Source organism: Procambarus clarkii, chromosome 67 (assembly GCF_040958095.1).
Source record: "Procambarus clarkii isolate CNS0578487 chromosome 67, FALCON_Pclarkii_2.0, whole genome shotgun sequence".
Taxonomy (NCBI): Eukaryota; Metazoa; Arthropoda; class Malacostraca; order Decapoda; family Cambaridae; genus Procambarus; species Procambarus clarkii.
In genome coordinates, this window is record NC_091216.1 from 18,369,356 (window position 1) to 18,397,173 (window position 27,818).

Here is a 27,818-nt window from a genome sequence, read left to right on the forward strand (position 1 = left end):
TAAAATAACAAAATAGTAACAAATATATTTGCTCATTAAATTAAACATAACTTTAATTTTTAATGTCAAAAAGTTATGCTATTATTTTTCGTAACCAGAAATATTCTATCCAAAGACAAAGATATACAGATATAAACAATCACAATTTAAGGCCAGCTTTTCTTAGACTTAGCTCAATACTGAAAAACTATCTCGGAAATCTTTCTTCATACATGCTTTAATCAGTATTCCTTTATGATTTTACCCTCTAGAATCTAATTATCATATGCAACATAAATTTCAAACATGTTATTTTAAAATATAATTTTCTAGGGTCAACTACACACAACATTCCTGAGCTGAGGCACAAGTAAAGAGTACAACAATGAGAGAGGAAACATTCTCAACAACCTTCTGGTGACCATATAGACATGAATGTAAGAACATCACACTTAAAAATTTATTTTGCAAGACAAAAAATATTTATCTTTTCTTTACATTATTTTCATGTAATTTAGAGTTATTCTGCAATATATATATATATCTATTTCAAATGGTTCTGCCAAAATTCACATGGTTTAGCATTGAGTTAAATTTAGAAGAAAAAATATCACACAGCTAATATTATTTGTGGCTCCAGTATTTTTTATCTAATGCAATTTTGAAATACCAGTTTATTAATATGTCACAAGACATAAGTTCAGATCAAGACAAGATATTAGTTCAGATCTTTGGAATGATTTGAGTATTAAAACAATAGTGCAGGATTGTCAGTACTGTATATGCATTAAAAGACTGCCCAAATCCCTTAGTTAGTAGACAAGAGCATTACTAGTACCACTGTCAAAAGAGTAAAAGGTAAACGAAGAGGGGACAATGATATTAATACGGACACTTCAGAGGATGGAGAAAGGATTGGAGAAGACGGGGTGTTGGTAGGGATGGAGAGATGAGTACTAAAGTACTGAGACTTACTCTGCTGGATGGTCTGGTCATCTGGATATGTTCTCAGGCTGAGATAGCCAGTGTCTGAAATCAACAAAAATATGCATTTAAATTCATGCAAAATTAATTTTATACTTAGGAAAAATTTTATGCAAATATAAAAAAACAAATTTTAAGTGTGTGGCAATTACAGGAGCATAAAACCTAGATCACAATATTACATTACTGGGGGAAGCCAATAGTGGCTCCGTTATATGCTGAGATGGTTACCATAAGAACAAAGGTAACTGCAGAAGGCCTATTGGCCCATACAAGGCAGCTCCTATTTATAACCACCCAATCCCACTCATATACATGTCCAACCCATGCTTGAAACAATCGAGGGACCCCACCTCCACTACGTTTCGCGGTAATTGGTTCCACAAATCAACATCCCTGTTACCGAAGCAGTATTTACCCAAGTTTTTCTTAAATCTAAACTTATCCAATTTATACCCATTGTTTCGTGTTCTGTCTTGTGTTGATACTTTTAATACCCTATTAATAATATCTCCTTTGTTATGTCCATTCATCCAACTGTAAACCTCTTATCATGTCACCCCTAACTCTTCGCCGTTCCAGTGAAGTTGCAATTTAAGCTTTGTTAATCTTTCTTCATATGAAAGATTTCTAATTTGGGGAATTAATTTTGTTATCCTACGCTGGACACGTTCAAGTGAATTTATATCCATTCTATAGTACGGCGACCAAAACTGCACTGCATAATCTAAATGGGGCCTAACCAGAGCAAGATATAGCTGAAGAACAACACCAGGTGTCTTGTTACTCATGCTTCAATTAATAAATACCAGTGTCCTATTTGCCTTATTATGAACATTCATGCATTGATCCTTTGGTTTTAAATTCTTACTAATCATAACTCCCAGATCCCTTTCACAATCCGACTTCTCAATCTCAACACCATCCAGCTCGTATCTTGTAACTATCATCATTACCTAGCCTCAAAACTTTACATTTATCAGCATTAAACTGCATCTGCCAATCTTTTGACCATTTCAAAACCCTATTTAGATCAACTTGAAGCAATAGAGTCATCTTCCGTGTTAATTTCCCTACCAATTTTTGTATCATCGGCAAATTTACAAATGCTGCTACTCAAATCTGAATCTAAATCATTAACATATTTTATAAACAACAGAGGTCCCAGGACAGAGCCCTGAGACACACCACTAACAACATTATCCCACTCTGATTTAACCCCATTTATACTAACTTTGTTTCCTTTGGAATAGCCATGCCCTAATCCAACTTAATATAGCACCCCCAATACCATGATCCTCTATCTTTTTTATAGTATCACCGGCGCCATGCACGCTCGGCAGACTTTGACGTCATGGGGCCAATGGTGCGGGCGAGCATGCGGCGATGCCTAAATGTGTATATTCATTTCAGTTTTCTCACCTTAATTTTTGTGCTACATCGTTCGTTTTAGTATCATTGTGTTCGCAAATAAATTCCCTGCAGATGTATATGCATATAATGTCCAAAAGCCTGGCGAGACTCCCCACAGCAAAGCCTAAAGTCGGAAAAGTTACCGTGAGCGCACAAAATCAATAAAATGTGTATACTTGTTTCAGTTTTCTCACCTTAATTCTCGTGCTACATCGTTCGTTTGGTATCATTATGTTCGCAATTAAATTCCCTGCAGATATATATGCATATAATGTCCAAAAGCCTGGCGAGACTCCCCGCAGGAAAGCCTAAAGTTACCCGTGAACGAGCACCAATTTGCACACCATAACCTAATGTGTATACTCGTTCAGTTTGATAACATCAGTTTTCCTGTTACATCGTTTGTTTTGGTATCAAATTGTTCGCAAAATAAAGGCGCGCATTTTAAAACTAGTCCCATAATAGTAGAGCAATAACTTGAATTTTAACAAATATTTTAATTTTGGACGCTCATCATCTAAATTAATTATATATTTCCAGTGTTCTAACATAAAATTTCATGTTACTTTGCTGGTTTTGGTATCAAATTGTTCACAATATAAAGGCGCGCATTGTAAAACTAGTCCCATAATAATAGCACAATAAATAGAATTTTAACAAATATTTTAAAATTTAAAATTTAGACCCAAAAACGTATTTATAATCTTTCAAGTGTTCTGACATCAAGTTTCGTGTTACATCTTTCATTTTGGTATCAAATTGTGCGCATTTTAAAGCCGCTTATTTTGAAAATATCCCGAGGTCAATCGGATAAAAAATTAATTTTATACAAATATTTTTTGTAGTGGACGCAAGTCCTGTCCACAGCTTTTTTGTCTCAGGAGACAAAAAAATGGACGTAATCGGTGTCCAAAGCGAGCGATAGTGTTAATCAGTCTTTCATGTGGCACTGTATCAAAAGCTTTGCTAAAGTCAAGGTACACAACATCACAATCCTTACCACTATCAACTGCCTCAACTATGCTTGAATAAAAAGACAGCAAATTTGTTAAAACATGAACGGTCATTTGTAAAAGCATGTTGCGACTCATTTATTAATTTATGTTTTTTAAGATGAAGACGAATTGTATTCGCAATTATCGATTCAAGTAACTTTCCCACAATAGACGTTAGGCTAATTGGCTGATAGTTTGACAAGTGGTCTATCTCCTTTTATAAAAATTCTTACCACATTAGCAACCTTCCATGATCTACTGATTTATTATATATTGTAGACAATGGCTCGCAAAGCTCCTCTTTGCATTCTTTAAGCACCCTGGCAAACACTTCATCTGGCCCTGGGGATTTGTTTGGTTTTAGTTTTACTATTTGTTTAATTACATCTTCCCTGGTAACTGCTAAACTAGTCGACCTGTCCTTGTCCCCACACACAAAGACTTGTTCGGCTGAAGGCATATTGTTAAGTTCCTCTTTTAGTAAATACAGATATAAAATATTTGTTAAAAATACTACTCATCTCTTTATCATTATCCGTTATTTGACCTGTCTCAGTTTTTAATGGACCTATCCTTTCCCTAGTCTTTGTCAGATATAACTGAAAAAAAACCTTTAGGATTTGTCTTTGCTTGCCCTGCTATGCAAACTTCAAAGTTTCTTTTTGCTTTCCTTATCTCTTTTTTTAACATTCCTAACTAGTTGTATGAATTCTTGTTCTAAACTTACTTTCCCATTCTTAATCCTTTTGTACCACGCTCTCTTTTTACCTATAAGGTTCTTCAAATCCTTTGTTATCCACTTTAGGTCATTAGTATTCGATCTATTCAATTTGTATGGTATACTACGTTCCTGTGCTTTGCTTAGAATATTTTTAAATAAGTTATATTTTGAATCCACATCGAAATCCCCTTTTACGTCACCTATCGCTGGGTTCATGTCTCGCTCCAAGACCAGTCCACCCTCCATGCCCAAGACTTTCCAAGCTATTTGACCCAAAAAATTTCTTAGGCTATTGAAATCAGCTTTTCGAAAATCTGGCACTTTTAACAGAATTTTCTCCTACAGATCTATTCCATTCTATGCTAAATCTGATTTCTTTGCCATTACTGTTCCCTAGCTCACTCCCTATTTCGATGTCATTAATTTGTGTTTCCGCTGTTAGTTAACACTAAATTTTAATTATTATTTTCCCGCGTTGGTTCCTTAATGTGTTGGATAAGAAAGCAATCGTCAATTAATTCTAGAAAATCTTCTGCTACATTATTACCTGTTCTGTTAGATCAATTTATTCCACTAAAATTAAAGTCACCCAAGACACAAATACAGCTAGACCTAGATGCTCTAGATATTTCATCCCATAGGTGCTTTGCTTCCATCCTGCTCAAGTTTGGTGGCCTGTACATAACTCCTATTATAAGATTATTTGCTCTTTCGTTTAATTCTATCCAAATAGTTTCTTCCACTCAGTTTTGATTCCCTCTTTGAGACTACATTTCAAATTTTCCCAAACATATATAGCTACTTCCCCTCCTCGTCTAATATATCTATCTATGTGAAATAGTTTAAGTCCATTTATTTGATATTCAGTTAATAGTTCTCTATTTTCTACATTCATCCACATTTCGGTAAGTGTAATAATATCTATTTTTTCTGTGCAGACAAGAGCATTTAAATCGTTTATTTTGTTTCTTAGGCTTCTACTGTTAATGTAATATACCCAAAGTGTATTGTTATTTTGAGGCCCTTCTCTTTTCCCTGATCATTTTGCCAATTTGTTTCTCCCACAAACACATACTTTTATTACCTCCTTCCTCCAAATCAATTCCCATACCACTGTCTACTAACAGTTTAAACCCAAACCCAAACAAACACCTCTAACCACTTGTTCCAACGAGTTCGCAACAACAACCTCCAGAGTCCTCGATAGATGCATCCCATTCCGAGCATACATTTTATTTCTTGCATAGAAGTGATCCCAGTTATCTATGAAAGATATTGCATTTGATATGCAATATCTTTCCAGCTGACAACTGACACCAAGTGCCCTCAACAACCATTCATTTCCAACTCCCTTTCTTGGAAGAATGCCACATATGATCAGGATTCCTCCCTTGCTCCTAACTAATTCTATGGCTTTGTTGAACCTCTGTATAAGTTCCTCACTCCTAACTCATCCAACATCATTACCCCCCTGCACTAATACAAATAATGGGTTTGTTTCCATTTCCCGTCATAATCTCTTTCATGTTGTCAACAATATCTCCAATTCCAGCTCCCAGATACCAAACCCTTAACCTGTTCCCCTTATCATTGGCACAAAACGTCCTGTCTAAATACCTTACCTGGGAATCTCCCACAATCAAAATTCACTTAGTTCCTTCCTTTTCCTTTTGAACACGTTGAGGGACCTTCGTTGCTCTTCGTTGTTTTGCCTTTCGAACAAACTGCAGGCTCACCACAGCACTCGTCCTCTAACACGGCAAATGTGTTAGAAGTCCTAGGATATCAGTAGGCGGCTTTGCCAAAGTCTTCTTAAGGCCCCTGTCCTTTACAAATTGCCAAGACAAGGTCTTCTTAATACCGGTCACCTCCTTTGCTTCTTCCTGATGTTGTTTCAGCTTTTGTACCTCCTCCCGTAGGGAATCCAACTCTGTCAATCTACTGGGGTCATCTACTGGGCCACACCAGCTGTAGAGTTCTAGAGGTCTACCAGGGACCAGACTTAAAACTGGCCCTTCTAGAAGAATGATCCCGACGGGCCCAAAGGCACATGGAACTGAACCCTGAGGGAGCCACACCCAAATCATACTTATACAGGGATGGAGGATATGAAAACCCCTTCCCTGTAAAAGAAGACCCTCATCAGAAAGAACTATGACCCATGTAAAGTTGAACGAGACCCCAAGGGCCCATATCTGACTTCCCCCTAAATCTTAGAAGCCACAGTTGAGGACAGAGCCAGTATCCTTGCCCACAGCCCGGGATAGAAAACCAGGGTCCAAGGAAGAGGTTTCAAAGGAAGTAGGGGCTAGCTGAAAGGAAAACTCCAAAGCCTTGGCAGAACCCACCAGCTCTACTGCCTCTGCGCCTGAATTGAAAGGGGCAACCCCATAGCCTGTCAAGCTACATCTCGAGCTAAACCCTATCTAGACTCGGAAACCCTCAGATGCTTTGGGGCCGGAAGCAGGGGGCAGGATCAGATGAAGGTAGTGGAGGTGCAGACAAGGCCATGGTAGAGTTCCTCAACACCTCCAATTTCAGGTCTCTAAACACGAAATGGGGCAGCTCCAGGGTATCCAATTGGGTACACTGGGTACATCCAACTGCGCCCCATGACGCAGATGAACAATCCTGAAACTCACATGAAGCAAGAGTAGGTTCGGGGAGGAATACCCATAGGATCCCCAAACTCAAAGGGGATTTTCAGGGTCTGAAAGGTAAATCAAGCAGGACACCCCAGGCACTGGGATTATTGTGCTGGACCTTAAAGTAAGCTGACACAGCCAGGCTCACACAACTCTGAAAGCAGACCTCGAAGCACTGAGAGAAGTGCTTGAAACATCAATGCCAGTGACAGCCACACCCAACCAATGTTAAGATAGTTAAGCCCCATGACATCTGACTCACCCTGGATGAGGGCCATCATAAGCAGAGGAATTCTAAGGGTGCAACTCCCGAACACTCTTGAGAAGATAACTCTGGCAATGCAAGGGCAGCGCTAGGAAGCACAGGTATGCTAATCCTGCACACATGTACAGTAGCTTCAAGCACACTCAAAACTTGAATCATATTACACCACAGTGTACAGGAAATGCCATCAAGTAAAAACACCACACTAATTAGCTGAAGAGTCAGAACACCAGAGCCAGCACAGAAAAGAGGTGACTCAGTATGCACTACATCAGCTATAGAACTGGGAGCTCAGACCCCAATAGGTGGTGAGGTAATCCCCCCAACCTTCCACCAAATAATGCACTGAGAAAAGGCAAATTACAGTGCAGATAATGTGACAAGTGACAATAACATGGTTTTGAAGATGGAGTCTTCCACAAAACTTACCACATTCAGCCTCATCACTGCCGTCACTACAGTCTGTTCTGCTATCACAGCGCTTAGAATCATCAATATATCTTCCATCTGAACAAATGAATTCCCCTGAGATAGAAAAAGAAACTAAGAATTAACAACATTTAATAAATAAATTGTATATAATGATTAAGCATTTAAAATACTTTTTCATAAATATACAGTATCTAGAATTTTCAAAGAATATTATTTAATAAGAATTAATACTTAAAATATTAATTAATATATTCATATAGATTGCCTTGAGTGGTGTGCTTGATATAAGTCTCTGAAAAGTTTAAAGTAAAATTATGATAGTGGAAACAGAAGGAAACTCTACAAGTGAAATTAGTGTACATAGAAATGATAAAAGGTGGTTGATTAGCTCATTTAAATGGGATATGCTTTAATATATATGCAAGCAACACAGTATAGAGAGTCAGAAAAGTAGTGTACCTGTAAAGACAAAAAAACCTTCTTCAGAAACAAGCAGGCATTCATGAAAGGAAAGACCTGCAACCAAGAAACCTGAACCACCAAACCAAAAGTACTACACACACATCAAAGATGCAGGGCACGCAGGATTCCCACATGATGGCCGGATACAACACCAAACCAACAACCAATGCATCAAAAACTATAGAATGTACAAGATAAAAACTACAGACAAAAAAAAAAAAATATTTTGTAGTACTGGAATACTAAGGGGCATAAACAAAAAGTGGCATAGAGTAACCATAAACCAAACCTAACTATATGCCATCTAATTTAATAATATTTAATTGTGTTGGGCGACAGGCCCAACAGGCCTGTCCTGTATATATAGGCCATATATATACATGTTAGGCTTATATCAACATATCCCTAAGGTCAAACTACCGATCCTCCCCCAGGATGCAACCCCACAATAAAACTAACCCCTGGGTACCTATTTACTGCTAGGTGAACAAGGGCATTCTATGATAGGATATGTGCCCAACCATTTTTGTTCCTCCTGGGATATGAACCTGAAATTCCCGATTTTCAGTCGAGAATGAACCCGACTGCATATATGTACTAGACTGTACTAGGAAAAAACTAGGCCTAAGAAAGTTTTTGTTTGGTTGTTGTCTCCTTTTTCAGTTCCACAAAACAGGGACTATTTTTGGGTGAAATAGTCTAATTTGTACTTACAGCCAAAGTAACTATCATTTTTGGATGACAGATTAAAACTAAACAGAAGCTGGAAACTGAACAGCTAATGCTGAAACCAGCGAGAGGATAAACAAGCAAGAGTACAAAAATAAAACCCGATTCTAGAGAAACACAAGTGGACTAAAAGTACAGAAGGCTTGAACATAGCAAAGAAAGCCAGACAATAAGGCAACAATAATAGTAGCAACAAAGAGGCTTAGCCAAAGCTAAATGGAAGACTGAGACTGTACACAGCATAAGATGATAGGCAAAGTAGCAAATGCCAATCCTAAGGAGACGTGAAACACATAGTTTAACAGCCAAAAAGTCACACATGCTGCTATTAAAACCTGTAAAACCTTCATTTTCTGGGGTAGTTGAGTAGAGGACAAGGTAGTGAAATAAAGGGTACTTAAAAAAGTGAACTCCTGGAGAGAATGTAAAACTGCCAGATGTCAAGCACTACAAGCAGCAGGAGCAAGGCAAGCAGCACATAATCCCGGTCCAGCAGCACAAACCAAAGCAAGTTTGTCCGAGTCACAACCCGGAAAATACAAGACAACGGAAACCATTGAAATGGGCAAATGCAGGCATTTAACAAGGACCCAGAAAAGGTAAATGCAGAAAAGGTATCATGCTCAAATCAAAATCAAAATCAAAATCGTTCAAATCAAGGAAGGTGAAGAGAACCAGTCCAATCAGAGCAACAGATCCTACAAGCTCAGGACAGAGCCAATATCCTAACCTGGTCCCTCTGAGTGTTGTTAGAGATAGAGCATCAGCATGGAAAACCCTTAAGCCCTGAGTGAATAAACCCACAGGCACATTCCCCCCAAAAATAAAGAGAACAATAGAGGGATAAATGCTTCTCTGTCTCTGTCAAGCTTCCAAAAGTGCCCTTCCCAGCCCCCACTCATCCCTCAGCACCTACAGACCTTCGGCCCAAAACTGTTTAGGAACCCATACTAACAAAGGAAACTGGAATGTGAACTAATTGATGTACAATGAACAGACAGCTTGACTGCCTGGAACGAAGCATAGAGGAGGCTAGAGAATATGTGGCAAAAGTACTCAAAACAAGATACTCGATAACCTTCTAATAAAACAGTGAGAGAGAATGGCAGCTCTTCTCCAATCATATCAGAATGGGGACCGAGAAATTGAAACCAGGACGCCTGATCCTACAAACACAGGAAGATTACTAAATTAAAACTGAAGACTCCGTGGGTCAAAGTACAATACTCCTCAATCTAACATGAGTGGCAAAAGCTGAAGGGAAGACCATAAATGTCCAAAACCAATGAAATGCACCTCTGAAAACTGGCCACAGCAGTGTCAGGTATGGAGGAGGGTGTGGAAGCCAAAACAATCTGCTCAAATGCACAATTTGAGCACTGACCTTAAAAAGCTTTTTCTCTCCTTTCCAGGATAAGTCTCTTGATTGAACACTAATCCCAATCTTAACTACTTGGAAAGTGAAGGTGTATGCAGTTATGAACAAAAGCAAACACCTACATCACCCAAGGACACCCATTGAGACTGACCGAGTCAAAGCCAAAGCCCTGATCCTTCACAGGGTCAGGATCAAAGACCATACACAACTACAATCAATAACCACGAACAGGACTCACAATGGCGAGCAAAAAAATACCCTTCCCAGACATGAAAGGACTTGAGAGGAGTCAACTTGAAGATGAAGTTACAAAAACCTCACAAAGAAGATAACCCTAATAAGGCAAGGAAGATCCAAGTCAAATACCAGGGAAAGGAACCGTGACACTCAACCACCGAAAAAATTTAAGTGCAGGGCATATGGCACAAAACACAAAATGTAAAGTAGCAAATAGAACAAAAACCAGGAATAGCCCAACACAAAACAAAGCATGCCAAGGAAAGTCAACACCATTTATCTGCAGATAATTACCTAAGTGTAGTTACAGGATGAGAGCTAAATGTGTGTCAGGCAAAGAGGTGTGACCCCTGGTTGCACCAGGAGGTGAGTGAGGTAACTCGCTGATGGGGAACCATGTGCACCCACAGTCATTCACCAATACAGTATCAATCTTGAAGCTAACAGCAAAATACATAATTCTGGTAGTGAGTGTTTGTCTTTAAATTAAACCGATAATACTTTTAGGTCGATATGGGACATCACTAACACTGAAATGTATGTAACAATGTCATTAAGACTCCAAAGGGCATCAAATTGGGAGCTCCAGCCAGTTCCTATTGGCCTACAGTCTACTATTCAGAATTACCCTTAGATCTTTTTATTTATCAGGAGTTCTTTAATGTCTTTCCACATAACTTATAGGCAAGAAAAAAGGCCAAAGATTTATGCATTTTGAAGGGAAAAATTTATAGGTTGTGTGTGGTTTATTATTCCTTATTCCACATTCTACAGCAAGAATGTTTTGTGGGTTAACTTTGTTTAGCCATATCAAGCCACAGCTAGATTCTTCTCTGAAAAATTCCATCCATCAGCCAACATACTGCAGAAATATTGCTTGTTATATTGATATAAAAGACTACAATATTCAAAACTATTACCAATTGCATGCTAGGCCAATGCTGCAACCATCACAATTAAAAAATGAAGATAATTAGTAAATTTACTCTATGGAAATATTAAAGAAAGATGTAGAAAATCATCATGCTTTCAATGTAAATATCTGAAATAAAATTATTTACTAAGAGAAAGGGTGCCATATACTATTGTATTATTTATCAATACAGAGTACTACTGCTTTTCTGAAAACAAAAAATAATTAAAAGGATGTTATAACAAACTACTGTATATGGTCAGTTTAAGACAGCTATATTAATCAAATAGTATAAACACTTTAGTATTTTTAGTAATCAGATCTGAATGCACATGCAATAATATTAGTGCAGTTAAGAATTCTCATTCACAGCAACTGAAAGATAGATGAGAGTGGTATTAATGAATGTCCTAGAACAATGAGGAAACAACATACTAGGAACACCAATTGTAACAGGTGTTGTAGTGGAGGCTCCAGGGCACTCCTCCTCATCAGAACGATCATGACAATCTATGGTATTATCGCACCGAGCATACAATGATATGCACTGGCCATCCAAACATTGAAATTCGTATGACTGACATCGATCTGCTGTTGAATGGGTGAGGGTAACAAATTAATTATATTTTCATTAATGTAAAAAACTGTTATAAATAATTAATGCTGTATAACAAATAAAAATTAATCCACTATCACATAAATATAAAATTAATATGTATTTAAGATACATTATTACAGAATTAACTGAAAGCTAACTAGGAGCTGCACAGTATCTCAGTATAGAGTGAACCTTCTCAGGGCCCACAGGAGGAAACACTGACAGTACTTCAGTAAAATTAAGATTAAAAAAAAATGCAGTGCCTATTTATTGTAAAATATAATTAGCAATGCATGAAAGAAGATTATATTAAGTTGTTGTTTTAGATTCAACTACTCGGAACAATAAGTTCCAAGTAGCATGGGCTATTGTGAGCCTGTAGTGGACTTGTTTAATATTAAATGCAAATATGATTTTGAATAATATGAAGGCAAAATTTTAAGTACATTTCAGGACACAATAACTTAATATCAAGGAACCCAAGGAAACGTCGAATGAATTTGTACTAAACTCCCAAAATTGTTTTTTCCCATAAAAAAATGTATTAGTACACACGGTTACCACAAAGAAGTTCATCAGATCCATCACTGCAGTCTGGTATCCCATTACAGCGTACATTCTCGGTCAAACAAGAACCATCAGTGCATCTGAACTCAAAATCTGTACAATTTTGACCACTTGGTTCACCTGAAAGTCATTGTAAATTATAAGTATATCTAATACTCAGCTATACAATCTTTGTTAGTATAGTCACAATTTAATAGCAAACCCACCCTTATGATATTAAAATTTTACTATTAAAAAAATTAATGGCAAAAAATAACCAGTGTTATATGTAATGAAATGCTGGGCGAGTCCCGGAGGCTCCCCAAAACTTACCGGGCTGATATGTATGTATTAGACGGTGGCATCATTCAATTCAATGGAGTTTGAGCCTACGGAGGACCATGAGCCAGAACCTGACCCCACTTCAGAGAGGCATGAGGAGCAATAGTGTATAGAAACCCCATGTGGTTCGAAGCATTCCATGTCTGCTATCTACGGGTTTAGGCACCCAGAAAGGTAGGTGCCCCAAAACAAACTACAGCTGGTTAAACATTGCAACCGAATGCTGAACTAGCAAGCAGAACTCCCCAATCTGAAAACAGAAAACAAGCATGACATCACTACAGCGCCGCTGTCTGTGCAGCTCTTCCCAGGGAGGGTAAATGGGGAGTCCCAGACCCTTCGCACCAGTTATCCACGCTCAGTTCAGAGGCTGAATGTCAAAAGACGCAAATAAACACCAACCGGAGGGAGGAAGGGATGCTGGGAAGCCTCTGGGACTCACCCAGAAAATGGAGTTTCATTACATTCAATGCTAATTTTCTGTGGAGAGCCCCTTCAGCTTCTCAGAGCTATCTAACCAAAGACAAGAACAAGAGGGACTTACTCTGGAGGTGGCCACCACTTGCTCCTCAACTCTAAGTCGAGACAACTGACTGCAGCCTGCATCGTAAAGAGAGAGACCCTCAACTAGCGCCAGGAATGTTGACAAGGTAACCAGCAGCCAGGCCCCTGTTCGACCTCCAAAATCCTCATGCCCAAATGTCAGCCCAAGACATGTTGCCAAAGACAGCAGCCGAAGCAGCAAACTTACGAACGTCATGGGCACAAGGATAGACCGCAGACTGGCTAGACCGAATAACCTTGCGGACGTCTTGGGAGACCCAAGCCCTGAAACAAGGAACAAGGGAGACCTCATTAACCCAAAGCGCATCCCCCGGCTACGGTCCTGAAAAAGCCAAGAACAAATGGACAAGACAACCCGATCAGAAATAGAAGACAACCGACCAAGAGAGAAAAAGGTGAAAAGAATGCTAGGAAACTTCATACTGTTGCTGTGACAAAGTTTGTAGGTAGGACACCAACAACAAAACCACCTGATCACCTTACATATGGTGATATACTCTCGTAAAAGAAGACCAGTCGTGAAGAGCAGAGGAAAAGACCGAACCAGCTGTATACTGTACCGGTCTGTACTGCGGCAGAGCTACGGGAAACATCTCGGGTTTGAACACTGAGCAAGCAGCTCGGTGCTTGAAACGCCTGAAACCAAGACTGAGCCGGCCACCAAGGGGCCAACAGAAATACTCAACTCTGGCAAGTCTTCAAATGAGCCAGAACCCGAAGCAACAGCTGGACCAAGATGAAGACATATAGGTAACCCCACCTCAACCAGTCCAGCCAAAAAGTGACGCGACCGCGATGACCTCGCAGTCGGGGAAGGGCGCCACATGCACTGGAAGATGCCGGGACTACACCAACATGAAGAGGTCCATCTCCGCGAGTCCATGAGTCTGGAAGAGCCAACTGAAGGAGTTGGCGTCATTCATTCCATGGACAGGGAAAAAATTTGAGACAGGCCATGCGCCAGGACACTGGACAACCCCCGGGACATGAACTGCACGGAGAGCCTAACACGGGGAGGGCTGCACGGACAATCGGCGCCGCAATAAAGTGTGATGTTTGCTTGTTTGCTTGTTTCCTCGGGATTGTAGGGAGTTTCTACCTCTCTGTTCGTTTTTTTGTTTTAGTTTCTTACCATGTGGGGTTTGTTTTGTTATGCTTACCTTTCTTGGTGCCTAACCCTGGTCGATGGCAGATAAGGAAAACCCCCCAACCACAAGGGGACTTTCCCAGGACCATTGCTCCCTGAAACCTCTCTGAAGGGGCCAGGTTCTGGCGCAGGTCCCTGGTAGATCTGAACTCGATAGCTAATATCCCGGTCTAATATAACATACATTAGCCCAATAAGCTCCAGGGAGCCGTAGGGGCTCCTAACAGAAAATGAAGAGTGTTAGGTAATTAAAATAATCTATCAACTTGAAAAAGCTGAATGACATGCAAGAACACACACCACACTCTTCTTCTTCTTCATCAGAGCCATCGAAGCAATCACTTCGTCCATCACATTTAACTCCCAATGAGACACATTCTCCAGATAAACAGAGGAACTCATTTGGAGTACATCCAGCTGGGGATCGGAAAATGAAAAATCTAATAAAGTATGGCTGGAAAAATTATAATTCTTAGAATGTTTGTGTGTGCTTGTTTGATTATATATTCTCAGAAATATGTTAAAAGGGCAAGTTAAGAATTTGTACTGAAGCATGGGATATTTGTATCAATATTTGTTGAGATTATATTATATATATATATATACTGTATGTATGTATATTATATATATATATATACTGTATGTATGTATATTATATATATATATATACTGTATGTATGTATATATATATATATTATATATATATATATATTATATATATATATATATATATATATATATATATATATATATATATATATATATATATATATATATATATATATATATATATATATATATATATGTCGTACCTAGTAGCCAGAACGCACTTCTCAGCCTACTATGCAAGGCCCGATTTGCCTAATAAGCTGAGTTTTCCTGAATTAATATATTTTCTCCAATTTTTTTCTTATGAAATGATAAAGCTACCCATTTCATTATGTATGAGGTAAAAAAATTTTTATTGGAGTTAAAATTAATGTAGCTATGTGACCGAACCTAACCAACCCTACCTAACCTAACCTATCTTTAAAGGTTAGGTTAGGTAGCCGAAAAAGTTAGGTTAGGTTAGGTTAGGTAGTCGAAAAACAATTAATTCATGAAAACTTGGCTTATTAGGCAAATCGAGCCTTGCATAATAGGCTGAGAAGTGCGTTCTGGCTACTAGGTACGACATATATATATATATTATAGTAATAATTATAGAAACTTGATACTTAAATTTATATATACACTATAATTTTTTTATAATCATATATAATAACTTTTTGCATTTTTTTGAAGGAAATGTGGGTAGACCCCCCCTCAGTTGCTCCCCAAAGCATAGGCACTAATACAACATGGCTGACACAGTCATATCAGCAATCTGTGATCATCACTTTGGCCTTTTGATTCAGCAAGGACCAAAATCTTGTCCCTTCAATGAGGCAGGGAAGCATGAAGGTGTCATAAAGAACCTCAAACCAAGGAATAACCCTCCTAAATGACAAAGAATCATTGACAATTTTGAAAACTCTGGTCCCAAAAAATTCAACATTGAATGTAATTAAACAACTCTTTCTGGTAGGTCCACTCAGTGGCTTCTTGAGCTACCTAGCCTGGTCGCTCAATGCCTAATGCACCCCCACCACACACTTTTTGTTACGAGGGCATACCACAGACCAAATGAGAAGCAGAATCTGCTCCTCTCCATAAAAACAGGAGTGTCTGGGAATACTATGGAACACCCAGGCTATGGGGATAATACTGGAGGAAGGTAGAGCCAATGAAACATGCACCAGACTAACAAAACAAACTTAACAACTATGCACACACTTGTTAGCCAGGTGCAACCACTAGTTTGTTACACTGCCTCACACTCAGATGGCAACAGAACATTATTAAATACCTCTTTCTGGTTGGTCCCCTCTGAATCCTCCCATTCCTGCCTTTCCCTTCCTCCTGTGATGTTCAACGTTCTTGCTCGAGTGATGTATGAATGATTAGACTAGTTGCCATGGACCCCCGGTAGTGAGACAGTGGAGATAACTAGCAGACAGACCTGGACAACAAGTATGTACCTAATTCAAATCAGGGTTGCAAATGTTGTCCAAGCCTTGTTTTATTACATTTTACCTTTCTGGCAGGTTTTTTTCCATAGGTTACTATGGTGGTCTAGTACCCCCAGACTCCTCTTCCATCTATTGAGAGGGTCAGATTTTGGTGCTGATCTCTGGTAGGCACTTATGATTCGATAAAACCTGGTGGAGTACTTGAGTTTGGAGGACCCCAGGTGGGGGAAGATACAGAAAGAACCCAAACACACAAGTGACATTGTGTGTTTGTCTGTCTGTCTATGCCTGAGTCAGTCTGTGTCTGTCTGTCTATGTCTGAGTCTGTCTGTCTGTCTGTCTGTGTCTGTAATTACCTATGTGTAGTTACAGGATTACTGTTCTCTCTTCCCTCCTGTTCTCTTTCTTTCCCACCCCCATTCTCCTTTCCTGCCTCTTCCTTCATTCTCTTTTCTTCTCTCCTGTTTTCGTTCTCCTTTTCTCTCTCTCTCTCATTCTCTCATTCTCTCTCTCGTTTTCTCTCTCTTTCTCTCGTTTTCTCTTTCTTTCTCTCTCTCTTTCTCTTTCTCTCTCTCGCTCTCGTTTTCTCTCTCTCGCTCTCGTTTTCTCTCTCTCGCTCTCGTTTTCTCTCTCTCGCTCTCGTTTTCTCTCTCTCGCTCTCGTTTTCTCTCTCTCGCTCTCGTTTTCTCTCTCTCGCTCTCGTTTTCTCTCTCTCGCTCTCGTTTTCTCTCTCTCGCTCTCGTTTTCTCTCTCTCGCTCTCGTTTTCTCTCTCTCGCTCTCGTTTTCTCTCTCTCGCTCTCGTTTTCTCTCTCTCTCTCGCTCTCGTTTTCTCTCTCTCTCTCGCTCTCGTTTTCTCTCTCTCTCGCTCTCGTTCTCTCTCTCTCTCGCTCTCGTTCTCTCTCTCTCTCGCTCTCGTTCTCTCTCTCTCGCTCTCGTTCTCTCTCTCTCTCGCTCTCGTTCTCTCTCTCTCGCTCTCGTTCTCTCTCTCTCTCTCGCTCCCCTTTTTCTATAGTATCACAAGCAGTGCAGTACAGTGGTTAATGTATTCTGCATATTTATAAAATCAACAATTTACCATTTTAACACACGCTGCAATAAACTGTTAATACAGCACCGCATGTCGTTCTATTCTGCAATAAACACTTGTATTTTACTATTCAGAAAACTCCTCTATCTGCAATTTTTACAAAGTTCATATTATTCAAATAAATATTGCTGTGTAACACTTGCCCCCTTCCATGAATGCTATATATAGAAGACTGAATCACAGACACAAGGAATTATTAATATCAACGAAGCATATGCAGCAAGATGACAGCATTCTCAAATTGTACACCTGTGTTACAAGAGAAAAAAAAAAAAAAAAAAAAAAAAAAGAGCGAGATTTTAACAGCAACCAAGTGCAGTGATGTAAATGAATCGAACCTGAGGTTGCGGGGACATATACAGGGGTGGAAGGGAGGTTGACGTTGGTACAAAATTTCTCATCTTGACCTTCTTCACAGTCATCGTAACCATTACAAAGACGAGAGTGATCAATACATTCACCAGTACTGCATCGGAACTGACCATCGTAGCAAGGCTTGGAGGAATCTGGGATCCAGTAAGTAGTGAGGTATAGGAGGGCAATGGATTTACAAAAGCAATTAAGTCTGCAATACTACAATTATATGTAAAGAGTTGGATTTTAAATATTATGTATACAAAGCAAGCATTTAGGAGAGAATTATAAGGAGGAAAGTTATTTACATCACACGATTGACACACCTGGACAACCTCTCTCATCAGAACCATCAGGACACTCCCGCACACTATTACATATTTGTGTGCGGAATATACACTCTCCCGTATCACACTGCCACTGAACACTTCCGCAGCCTGTGAATCATTGTTTATTTAAACATATTGTTGTAGTTACATTAAATTTTCAAATGGTAAAGATGAAGCTGAAAAAATAGAATGTCATTGTATCAATAAGATGAGTTTTTGTTATCACAGAATAAGGTAAAACTCAAAATCATTAAATGAAGCATTTTTATATTCAGAGCATTTCTGAAATCCAAAGAAAACTGGTGCCACATTTTCACGCAAAAGCTTGATTAAATTAACCTGTACTGTTTATCATAATTCGATCTTATGGGATCAGATGCAATCTATCAACATATATTGTAAACACAGCATTAAATCTGACTGAATATCTGTTAGTCCAACCACTTGGACTGGACGATAGAGCAACGGTCTCGCTTCATGCAGGTCGGCATTTAATCCCCGACTGTCCAAGTGGTTAGGCACCATTCCTTTCCCCTGATAATTCCCTCTCTTCCCTCTTGTCGTGTTATTAAATTGATCGAACTGAAGCCCATGGTGATAGGCCACACATTTGACAAATATAATATACAATTTACATAAAAAATGAATTTAAGATGCAATACACAAAATATGATCAATTCATATTTTGCACTCTTGCAATTAAAAAAAATTTGCATGTGTATATTTTACATATGCACACACAGACACTTGTATGGTGCGTATATCTCAAGAAGCACATCAATAAACTGGAAAAGGTGCAAAGGCATGCTACAAAATGGCTTCCAGACCTGAAAAACAAAAGATATGAAGAGAGACTAGAGGCATTAAATATGTCAAAGCTAGATGACAGAAGAAAGAGAGGTGATATGATCACCAATTACAAAATAATAACAGGAAATGACCAAATTGACCAAATTGACAACAAGGAATTCATGAAATCGACAACTTCAAGAGGACACAGATTCAAGTTAAGGAAACAAAGGTGCCAAAAAAATATTAGAAAGTTTTCTTTTGTAAACAAAGTGGAAGATGATTGGAACAAGTTCAGTGAGAAGGTGGGGAAGGCCAAAACTGACAGTAGTTTCAAAGCGTTATACGACAGAGTACTGGGAAGACGGGACACCAGAAGCATAGCTATCATTCTGTAATTAAACTCAAGTAATTACATTTAGGCAATTACAATCTGGAACAAAAAAAAAAGGCTTTCATCAGAAACCTACATAACAAGTTGTTCTGGAAACTTTAAGATACTAGAAGAGTGACAGAGAGACTTCTAACATGGATGACAAATTTTCTAACTGGCAGAAAAATGAGGGTGGTAATCAGGGCAATGTAACAGACTGGAGAAATGTCACAAGTGGAGTACCACAGGCTTCACGTCTTACATCGGTAATGTTCACTGTCTATCTACCAGAAAGAATACAGAATTATATGAACATGGTTGGCTGAGGATGCTAAGATACTAGGGAAGATTAAGAAACTTGGATGACTGTCATGCCCTTGAAGAAAACCTGGATAAAGTAGGTGTATGGCAAATTACATTATGCCACGTGACAAATGGAATTTATTGTGAACTAATGCCATATTATGGAATGTGGAATAGGAGAAACACGCTACATATAAATTACGTGAAAACACTTTAAAGAATACCGATAAAGAGAAAGTTCTAGGGTTGGCTCTAGATAGAAAACTGTCACCTAAAGACCATATAAAGAATAATGTAATTACCTAAGTGTAGTTAAAAGGATGAGAGCTATGCTAGTGGTGTCCTCTCTTCCCAGCACTCTGTCATATAATGCTTTGAAACTACTGACTGTTTAGGCTTCACCACCTTCTCACCTAACTTCTTCCAACCGTCTTCCACTCTGTTTGTAAGAGTTTATTTTCTTATATTTCTTCAGCAGCTTTATTTAATTAGTTTAAATCTATGACCTCTTGTTCTTGAAGTTCTAGGTCTCGGGAAGTTTCCCTAACAATTTTATCGATTCCTGTTACTATTTTGTACCATTTGATCATATTGCCTCCTTTTCTTCTATCTTTTGGTTTTGGCATATTCATTAAATGCCTCTAACCTCTCCTCATAATGCTTGTCCTTCAGTTCCAGGAGCCATTTAGTTGCATTCCTTTGCAACTTTTCCAGTTTCTTGATGTACTTCTTAAGATATGGGCACCATATCAGCATGTGTTGACAGACGCCACACCACACAGCCACTGCTCAGCCTTTCAGAGCTCTTCCACAGAGTAAAAATGTAAATATTCTCTTATTTTTATGTTTATCTTACATTTTACATACAAATTAATAATTTTATTATAAAAATAATTTTTTTTTATTATTTTTTTTTTTTTTGCTTTGGCACATTGGTGGGTATGATTATTCTTCCATAGCCGCTGTCCAAGGGTTAAGGGAAATTTAAAATATATATTAATACTCACTACAATTCTGTTCATCAGAACGATCCCCACAATCTGGATTCAAATTGCAACGCTGACTAAATGGAATACAGTCACCATTGTTACACTGGAATTCATCTTGTCTACATCCTGAAATATCTGTAATGGGAAAATAATTATGTATAATGAAATAGAATTGGGACAAAAATAACGTGTATGTTTACTGTCAGGTACATAATAGATTAACTAGAAAATTATGAAACTGTGTGTGGGTGACCATATACATGAAAAACCCTAAGACATCACCTTTGAAGCCAAGAAATACTTGGCCCATGTTTCATGTAAAGTCTTTAGACATTACCTCTACTGGAGCCTACCACAATAAGAATGAGAACCCCAAGAGCTGTGATAATGAGCTCTCCCATCAGCAGGTTGATGCTATCTTCCGGCAACAGATGCAAACGGCAGGAAAACATCACGTGTAAATCAAACAGGAAACCACAAAGCCCCAACCTCCTCCAAAAGCCCAAGAAATCAGAGCCCCTACCTTTGGGAAGATGAAGAGGAAAGCTTAACCTGAATCAAAGTGAACTTCTCATGCAGGACTGTAGCTGTTATAAAAAATTAGAATAAGACAGACAAAGAACCCCATTTCAATAGCCAATCTTAGCATATATTTGAGAGAAGAAATATCCTGGCAGGCACTTAACATTTGCCAGACAAGCGTGTGCCTTTAAATCAGACACAACAAAAAAAACAAAAAAAACAGGATATGAGTAGTTATTTAGTCACCTTATGGTGCAATGAGGGAACATACAGCAGCACTATTGGAGAGAGAAAAAACAACAACGTTGATTGTAATGAAACGCCATTTTCTGGGCGAGCCCCAGATGCTTCAAGGATCTTACTGGGCTGATATGAATGTATTAGACCATGCATCAGTCGATTGGCATTCTTGCCTACTGGGGGACCACGAGCAAGAACCTGGCCCCCTCAGAGAGGCACGAATAGCAATAGCCTATGGAAACCCCCAATGTGATTGGAATCATTCAGTGTCTGCCATCGACCAGCATTTGGTATCCAGAAAAGTAGGCGTAACAAAAGAAACCTCACATGGTAAAATTTGCTATCTAAGAACCGAACAGGGAGGCAGAACTCCCGAACTAAAACAAGCAAACCAGCAAACATCACCAACGCCATCATGATGATCGTCCGCACAGTCCCCTCACCTCCCATTGAGGGAGAGGAGAGGCCCTGGATCCCCTTGCACAGGCCCCTTCAGCAATCAGTTCTGAGGCTGAGCATCATAAACAATGCGAAAAACCTGTCGACCGGATAGAAGGAGGGAGGGTGCCGGGGAGCCTTCGGGGCTCGTCAAGAAATGGCATTTCATTACATTCAACTATTCAACTGTGGTTTTCTGTGGAGAACCCCTACTGCTCCCCGGAGCTACCTAACCAAAAAAAAGTTACGAAAGGGACTAACCCGAGAGGCGGCCGTCACTCGCATTTAAACTTGAACTCAAAATAACTGCCTGCAATCTGTGACACACACCCTACTAGGGCCAGGAAAGTTCACCAATTAATGTGTGGTCAGGACCCTGTTCGACCTCCAAAATCCCTGTGCCCAAATGTCAGCCCAAGACATATTACCCAAGACAGCAGCCAAAGCAGCAAACTTAGGAACGTCATGGGCATGAGTATAGACCATAGGCTGGCTGGATGACCTGGGAGACGCGAGCCCTGGAATAGGAAACGAGGGAAACCGGGTCAACCCAAAGCGCATCGTTGGCCACAGAGGCCTTGGTGTGCAGAAAATGGTGAAGAGCAGCAACTGGACACAACACAAGATGCACCCCCCGGCCTGACCAACCAAGCATCAACAACCCAAGGACCCCTTAAGAATGCTGCCGACTCATTCTTAGGCAGAAAAGGAGGAGATGGCTACAAACAAATAAAACTACTGCCAGGACAGAAAGTGCAGAAACCTCTGCGCCGGAAAAGAGGAGCATAAAGCTCCCCGACCCGACCACCTGAAGCCAATGTCAAGCTCCCCGACCCGACCACCTGAAGCCAATGTCAACAGGAAAAAACCAGCTGTAACAAACTAGGCTGGTTGTAAGAATTATCCAGAGTGGTTTATCGACAAAAGAGAATGGGAAGCTGGGCCTCGTGGTGACCCGGGACCTGACCCCAGGGGAATTCGCGGTGAAAATAATCGACGCCTTGTTCATAGCTGCGTATAATGAATCATCCTATAGTATTCAGTAAGTTAAGAGAAATTAGCCTTTATTCATTTTGTATTAAAATTGTATTGTATAATATTACTGGGTACAATATCAAGCGTATTCTAATTATTGAGTTGAGTCACCATCAGTGACATCACGAATCAGATCTAAGTTGTAAGGCGGAGTGACCTGGCGGTCATAGGTCATCAGAGTTGACGATGTCCACTATTTTCTCAAAGTTCAAATAACCATTTTTGTGATCGGGAACAGCTCTGCTGTTAGAGGCTTGTGTAATTTAACTTCAGTAAAATAATTCAACCAGTCTGGATCAATTAAGTACAACAGAGGTTAATTGTTATAACTTAAACCTTGCTAGTAACTTGGTAAAACTTAGACTATGCAGAAGGATACAATGCTCTAGTCTGGGGTAGACCAGACGAGGAGAGATCAGTGTGGACTCCAGATCAACTGGGGGAGGTCAACCCATCTCACCTCTCCCCCAAGACCAGCCCAACATCTTTAGCTGGTAGAAACATAGAGGTATAGTTGCTATTGTTATTTATAGGGATAGTCAACTCATTGCCGTTCAGGTCAAGTAGGGAGTGTTAAAGTGACAGGGAGTGAACATATTTAGATCTTGTTTTAGTTGTCTTTTAATAAATTAATTAGTTAATATTTTGCATTTTTATTATTTCCATGTATTTGTTATATGTACAGTATGTGAACTTGTCCTGGTCACGTGGTCCACACGAGGCAGAGTTGGATTGGGCGCCGATTCTAACACCATATCGGAAGTCATCTTTACCGTGTAATTAATTCCACACTTCAGAACTCTCAAGGTCATCGGTTATAGTGGGGATCAAGCCCCAAGGTTGATTTATTAGCATGATCGATCCAGACCTCGATCATTGCTCTGTGTTACTGGTCTGGTGGTGGCAGCGGAGGCGACTCTAGGGTTTTGCTCAAAGCCTAGGTCACGTCATACTGGTTGTAGAATCCTAAGTCGGTCAATCGTCTTAGGACCACGTGGCGTGGAGTCGGCTTTAGTAAAAGTTTTGGAGTCCCTTGTAGAGAATAAAAAGTAAGAATACGGGTAGAGAGGAAGAAGAGTGGAAGATAAGTAGAGAAACCCTCCCCGTGTAACACACGGGGAGGGTTTGTTTGTTTGTTTAGTTTGCTCGTCGAGAATGGTCGTTTGCACTTTTCTTTTAGGGAAGGTCTATCCACTTGTTCAGCATTTGGTAGCACCAGAATAGGGGTTTGTTTTGGAATGCTTACCTTTCTGGGTGCCAGACCCGGTCAATGACAGACATAGAATGCTTCCAACCACACAGGGGGTTTCTATAGACCATTGCTCCCCATGCCTCATTGAGGGGGGGGCCAGGTTCTGGCTCGTGGTCCCCGGTAGGCCCACAGCACTCGATACACATGACTGATGTCAAAGTCTGACATTAGCATATAAGCCTAGCAAGCTCCAGGGAGCTGACGGGGCTCCCCCCAGAAAAAGAGCCTTAGAAAAACAATCCTGAACTGAAGGGGCCACCACAAACCAAGGAGAAAAGAGAGTACCCGGTCCAAAGACCAGGACAGCTCAAGCGGTGCATGAGCAGGTCAGAGGTGAAACAAGAAAATTTGCAGAATGGAGCTGAAGTACAGGTAACAGCCACCCCGAACGCAAGCAGAAGTGGCTCCACCAGTGCTGCTAGATACGAGGCGACAGTATTCGGCATCAAGACAGTCCTGGAAAAAACCAAGAAAGAAAAAACAAAACATTCCGATCCAAAAGAGAGGGCAACCTACAAAAGGAGAGAAGATGGTGGAAAGAGTGCCAGGAAACTGCATACTGTTGCCAAGAAGAAGCTCTCAGGTGGAACACCATCAACAAAGCCAATTGATTACCATGTAAATGGTGATAAACCCAATCAGAAGACCAGGCAGAAGTCAATGAAGATCGAAGGAGAAGATCGGATCTGCTGGAAGAGGCGAAGCCGCGGAAAACGTCGCGGGTTCAGATACCGAGCAAGCAGCGCCTGAAACCATGAGTGGGCCGGTCACCAAGGGGCCAACAGGACTACTCTTCCCAGGAAAGTCTCCAAACAGGCCAGGACCTGAAGTAACAGCTGGATCAGGGGAAAGGTATAGGTAACCCCACCTCAACCAGTTCTGCTGAAAGGCGTCCTCCGCGACAACCTCGCAGTCGAGCATTGGCACTACATACACAAGAAGATGCAGGGATCACACTGACGTGAAGAGGTCTACATCTGGGAGACTATATGTCCGGCAGAGCCAACTGAACGAGTTGGCGTTGACCGTCCATTACATGGACAGGGGAATAAACCGAGACAGGCAGTCCACCAGGATGTTGGACACCCCTTCGGACATGAACCACACAGAGAGCTAAACCCAGAGAATCCAGCAGACGAGTCACTCAAGGAGACAAGCCCGATGGGCAGATGGCAGATGGGTCACAACGAGCCGGGCAAATTGCGGAAAATGCAAGGTGCCAAAAGCTGAAAGCGGAACAGAAGCATCAAGAAGAAGCCAGCAGAACAGACCATACAAAACCAGAAAGAACCAAAGAATCGCACTGTCCCGGTGCTGGACTGGAAAAAGACGACCCAACAGAACAAAGGGAAAGAACCCTGCCCCCCAGCTCCGAACCCCCCATGAGGAGAAGCCATCGTCCAACGCCACCACAGGCCAGAGGACACGACCTGAACCACCCACGTATCGCAGGACCAAGTGTGGACAAACAGAGCCAGACACAATCCCAACACCCCGCCAACAGGGCAACCCACAAACAGACCTGTGTGCCCCCTCCGAGAAAAAAAATTTGGAAAGAAAATGAATGAAATAATAAGAAAACAAAAGCAAATAGCCGACAACCGAAATCAACCCTGGAGGAGGCACCAGCACAAAAGCTGCACCAAAGGCCCACCTCGACAAGCAGAAGCGGATGAAGCGCAGTCTGCAGGCCACGAAGACCCTGGAACCCCAGAAGAGGTCAGACTGGGGCGCACAGGAGATAACCACCAAGAGCCTCATGAACCCCCCAAGGGAAACTCCAGAGGAAGAAACCTCAGGAACGAAAACTAATAGCCCACAGAAACCCAGAAACGAACCTGAGGGTGGTGTGGGGGTGGTGTGGGGGTGGTGTGGGGGTGGTGTAGGGGTGGTGTAGGGGTGGTGTGGGGCCTAATCACCACATCTGCTGGCGGAAATGCATCAAAGAAATGCAGAACACATTACCCAGACAGAACCCCAGGTTAAAACAGCCAGATTGGACTGAAAGCAGAGGGACAAAAGGCAAGGGAACAAGAAGAGCAAACAGGCCTGCATGGCCTACACTATGGAAAATCAGGCGGTTGGCACTCATGACACTACTAAGTCAATAACATCATTAGTAACCTTGCCTCTGCCCAGTGTCCAGCAGAGAGAGCGCTCCGCAATCTATTGAACCGTAACTTTGTTAGCTTTGCTTGCCGACGAGATGGAATCACAATGAGCCCTTGGAAAAATGGCAGACAATTGGCATACTTGTGACTACGAGACTATACTTGTGTATCCACTTTGGCAGCCACATACATCAATCTTTCTGTTGGCTAAGCAGAAGCCACGGTGAAACACAGAGAAAGAGACAAGTCAACCAAGTACAGGGAAACAGATCACCAGTAGAACTTCATTCCAATATGATCCGAGACCCTTGCTCCATGGAAAGAGAGTGTAAGGAAGTTTCTTAAGGATCTTGGTTCCAGGCTCATTGAAACTACAAGAGACCCTAGAGAGACAAGTTTTCTCTTCCAGAACCTCAGTATAGCGATCCAGAGGGGAAATGCCCGCTGAATCCTCGTTTCCTGCCGGACATCGGAGGAGTTCGAAGAAATCTACAGCCTCTAGGAAACAAACTTCTCTATTTCCTCTCAATGTCCACCTTTTGTAACTAATCAGATAAGTAACTGTGTAACCTTGTATAATAAAGTGTACAATTTAAATAATGAAACAAGGCATGGTAGGAGAAATGAATACTCATATGAATTTAGAGTTAAATGGCATGTTTTCTAGGCTATGGGTCTTTACAAATGCACCAGAGGTGATATCCTTAATGAATAATTATATTAATAATAATAATAAGGTTGTGAGAGTAATAATCATGTCTAGTGGGATGGAAAGAGCAAAGAAGTTTAACTCTTCTGTTGGTAATACAGTAGCACCTATTTGTATTATTTTCAAGACAGTTGGGACTATGCTTAACACTCATAAGTGAAGGTACTATTCACAAGGTAAAAATATAAGGAATAAGATGGCTATATGTTGTATATTAACAAGTGAGGACTTAACACTTGAGGATATAAATTTTTCTCTCTATCCTATGAGTCTTTCATGGTTGACTGAAGTCAACATTTTAGATGAATTGTGACCTCATTGCAAGTACTGCATATACACTGTGAACAATAGATGAAATAATGCAATATAGTAGGTAGTAATGTACTACCAAAGAATACATTGGATAGTAAAGTCACATATATAAATAAGAAGAAAAACAGATACACCTTTAAATCCTTTATAAACAAAGCAATCTTTGAAAATCCATATATTCTTTCAACAAAAATCTAAAAAAATTACCACAATTAGTTCGTTCATCAGAACCATCAGAACAGTCATAAGTTCCATCACATCTGTTGGATTCCAGGATGCATGATCCATCCCCACATCGGAACTCGGTACTTTTACAACCTAAATGGGTAAAAAATTAGTGTTGAATGTAATGAAACTCCATTTTCTGGGAGAGACCTGGAGCCTCCCAGGAGTTATACCAGGCTGATGTGTATATATTAGACAGTGGCAACAGTCAATCAATGGAGTTCCAGCCTACCAAGGACCACGAGACAGAACCTGGCCCCCCTCAGACAGGCTCGAGGAGCAATGGTCAATAGACACCCCTATGTAGTTGGAAGCAGTCTATGTTTGCCATCTACCAGGTCAGGCACC

At 40.4% G+C, this 27,818-nt stretch overlaps 1 protein-coding gene across 8 annotated transcripts in view; it reads right to left on the bottom strand.

The window, feature by feature from the left end:
- Nucleotides 1–27,818, bottom strand: part of LOC123767760 (terribly reduced optic lobes) — a 354,074-nt gene that overhangs the window by 318,526 nt on the left and 7,730 nt on the right. For 5 of the 8 annotated variants that reach the window (XM_069310633.1, XM_069310632.1, XM_069310631.1 and 2 more), the window contains exons 2-10: nt 27,453–27,563; nt 20,645–20,761; nt 18,170–18,280; nt 17,828–17,995; nt 14,651–14,767; nt 12,307–12,438; nt 11,589–11,744; nt 7,432–7,527; nt 955–1,008 (exon numbers count right to left, since the gene is read on the bottom strand). In XM_069310633.1, coding sequence (XP_069166734.1) covers nt 955–1,008; nt 7,432–7,527; nt 11,589–11,744; nt 12,307–12,438; nt 14,651–14,767; nt 17,828–17,995; nt 18,170–18,280; nt 20,645–20,761; nt 27,453–27,563 — 1,062 coding nt within the window. The remainder of the gene's footprint in view (nt 1–954; nt 1,009–7,431; nt 7,528–11,588; nt 11,745–12,306; nt 12,439–14,650; nt 14,768–17,827; nt 17,996–18,169; nt 18,281–20,644; nt 20,762–27,452; nt 27,564–27,818) is intronic. The other 3 variants (XM_069310626.1, XM_069310627.1, XM_069310630.1) reach the window with 3 other exon arrangements.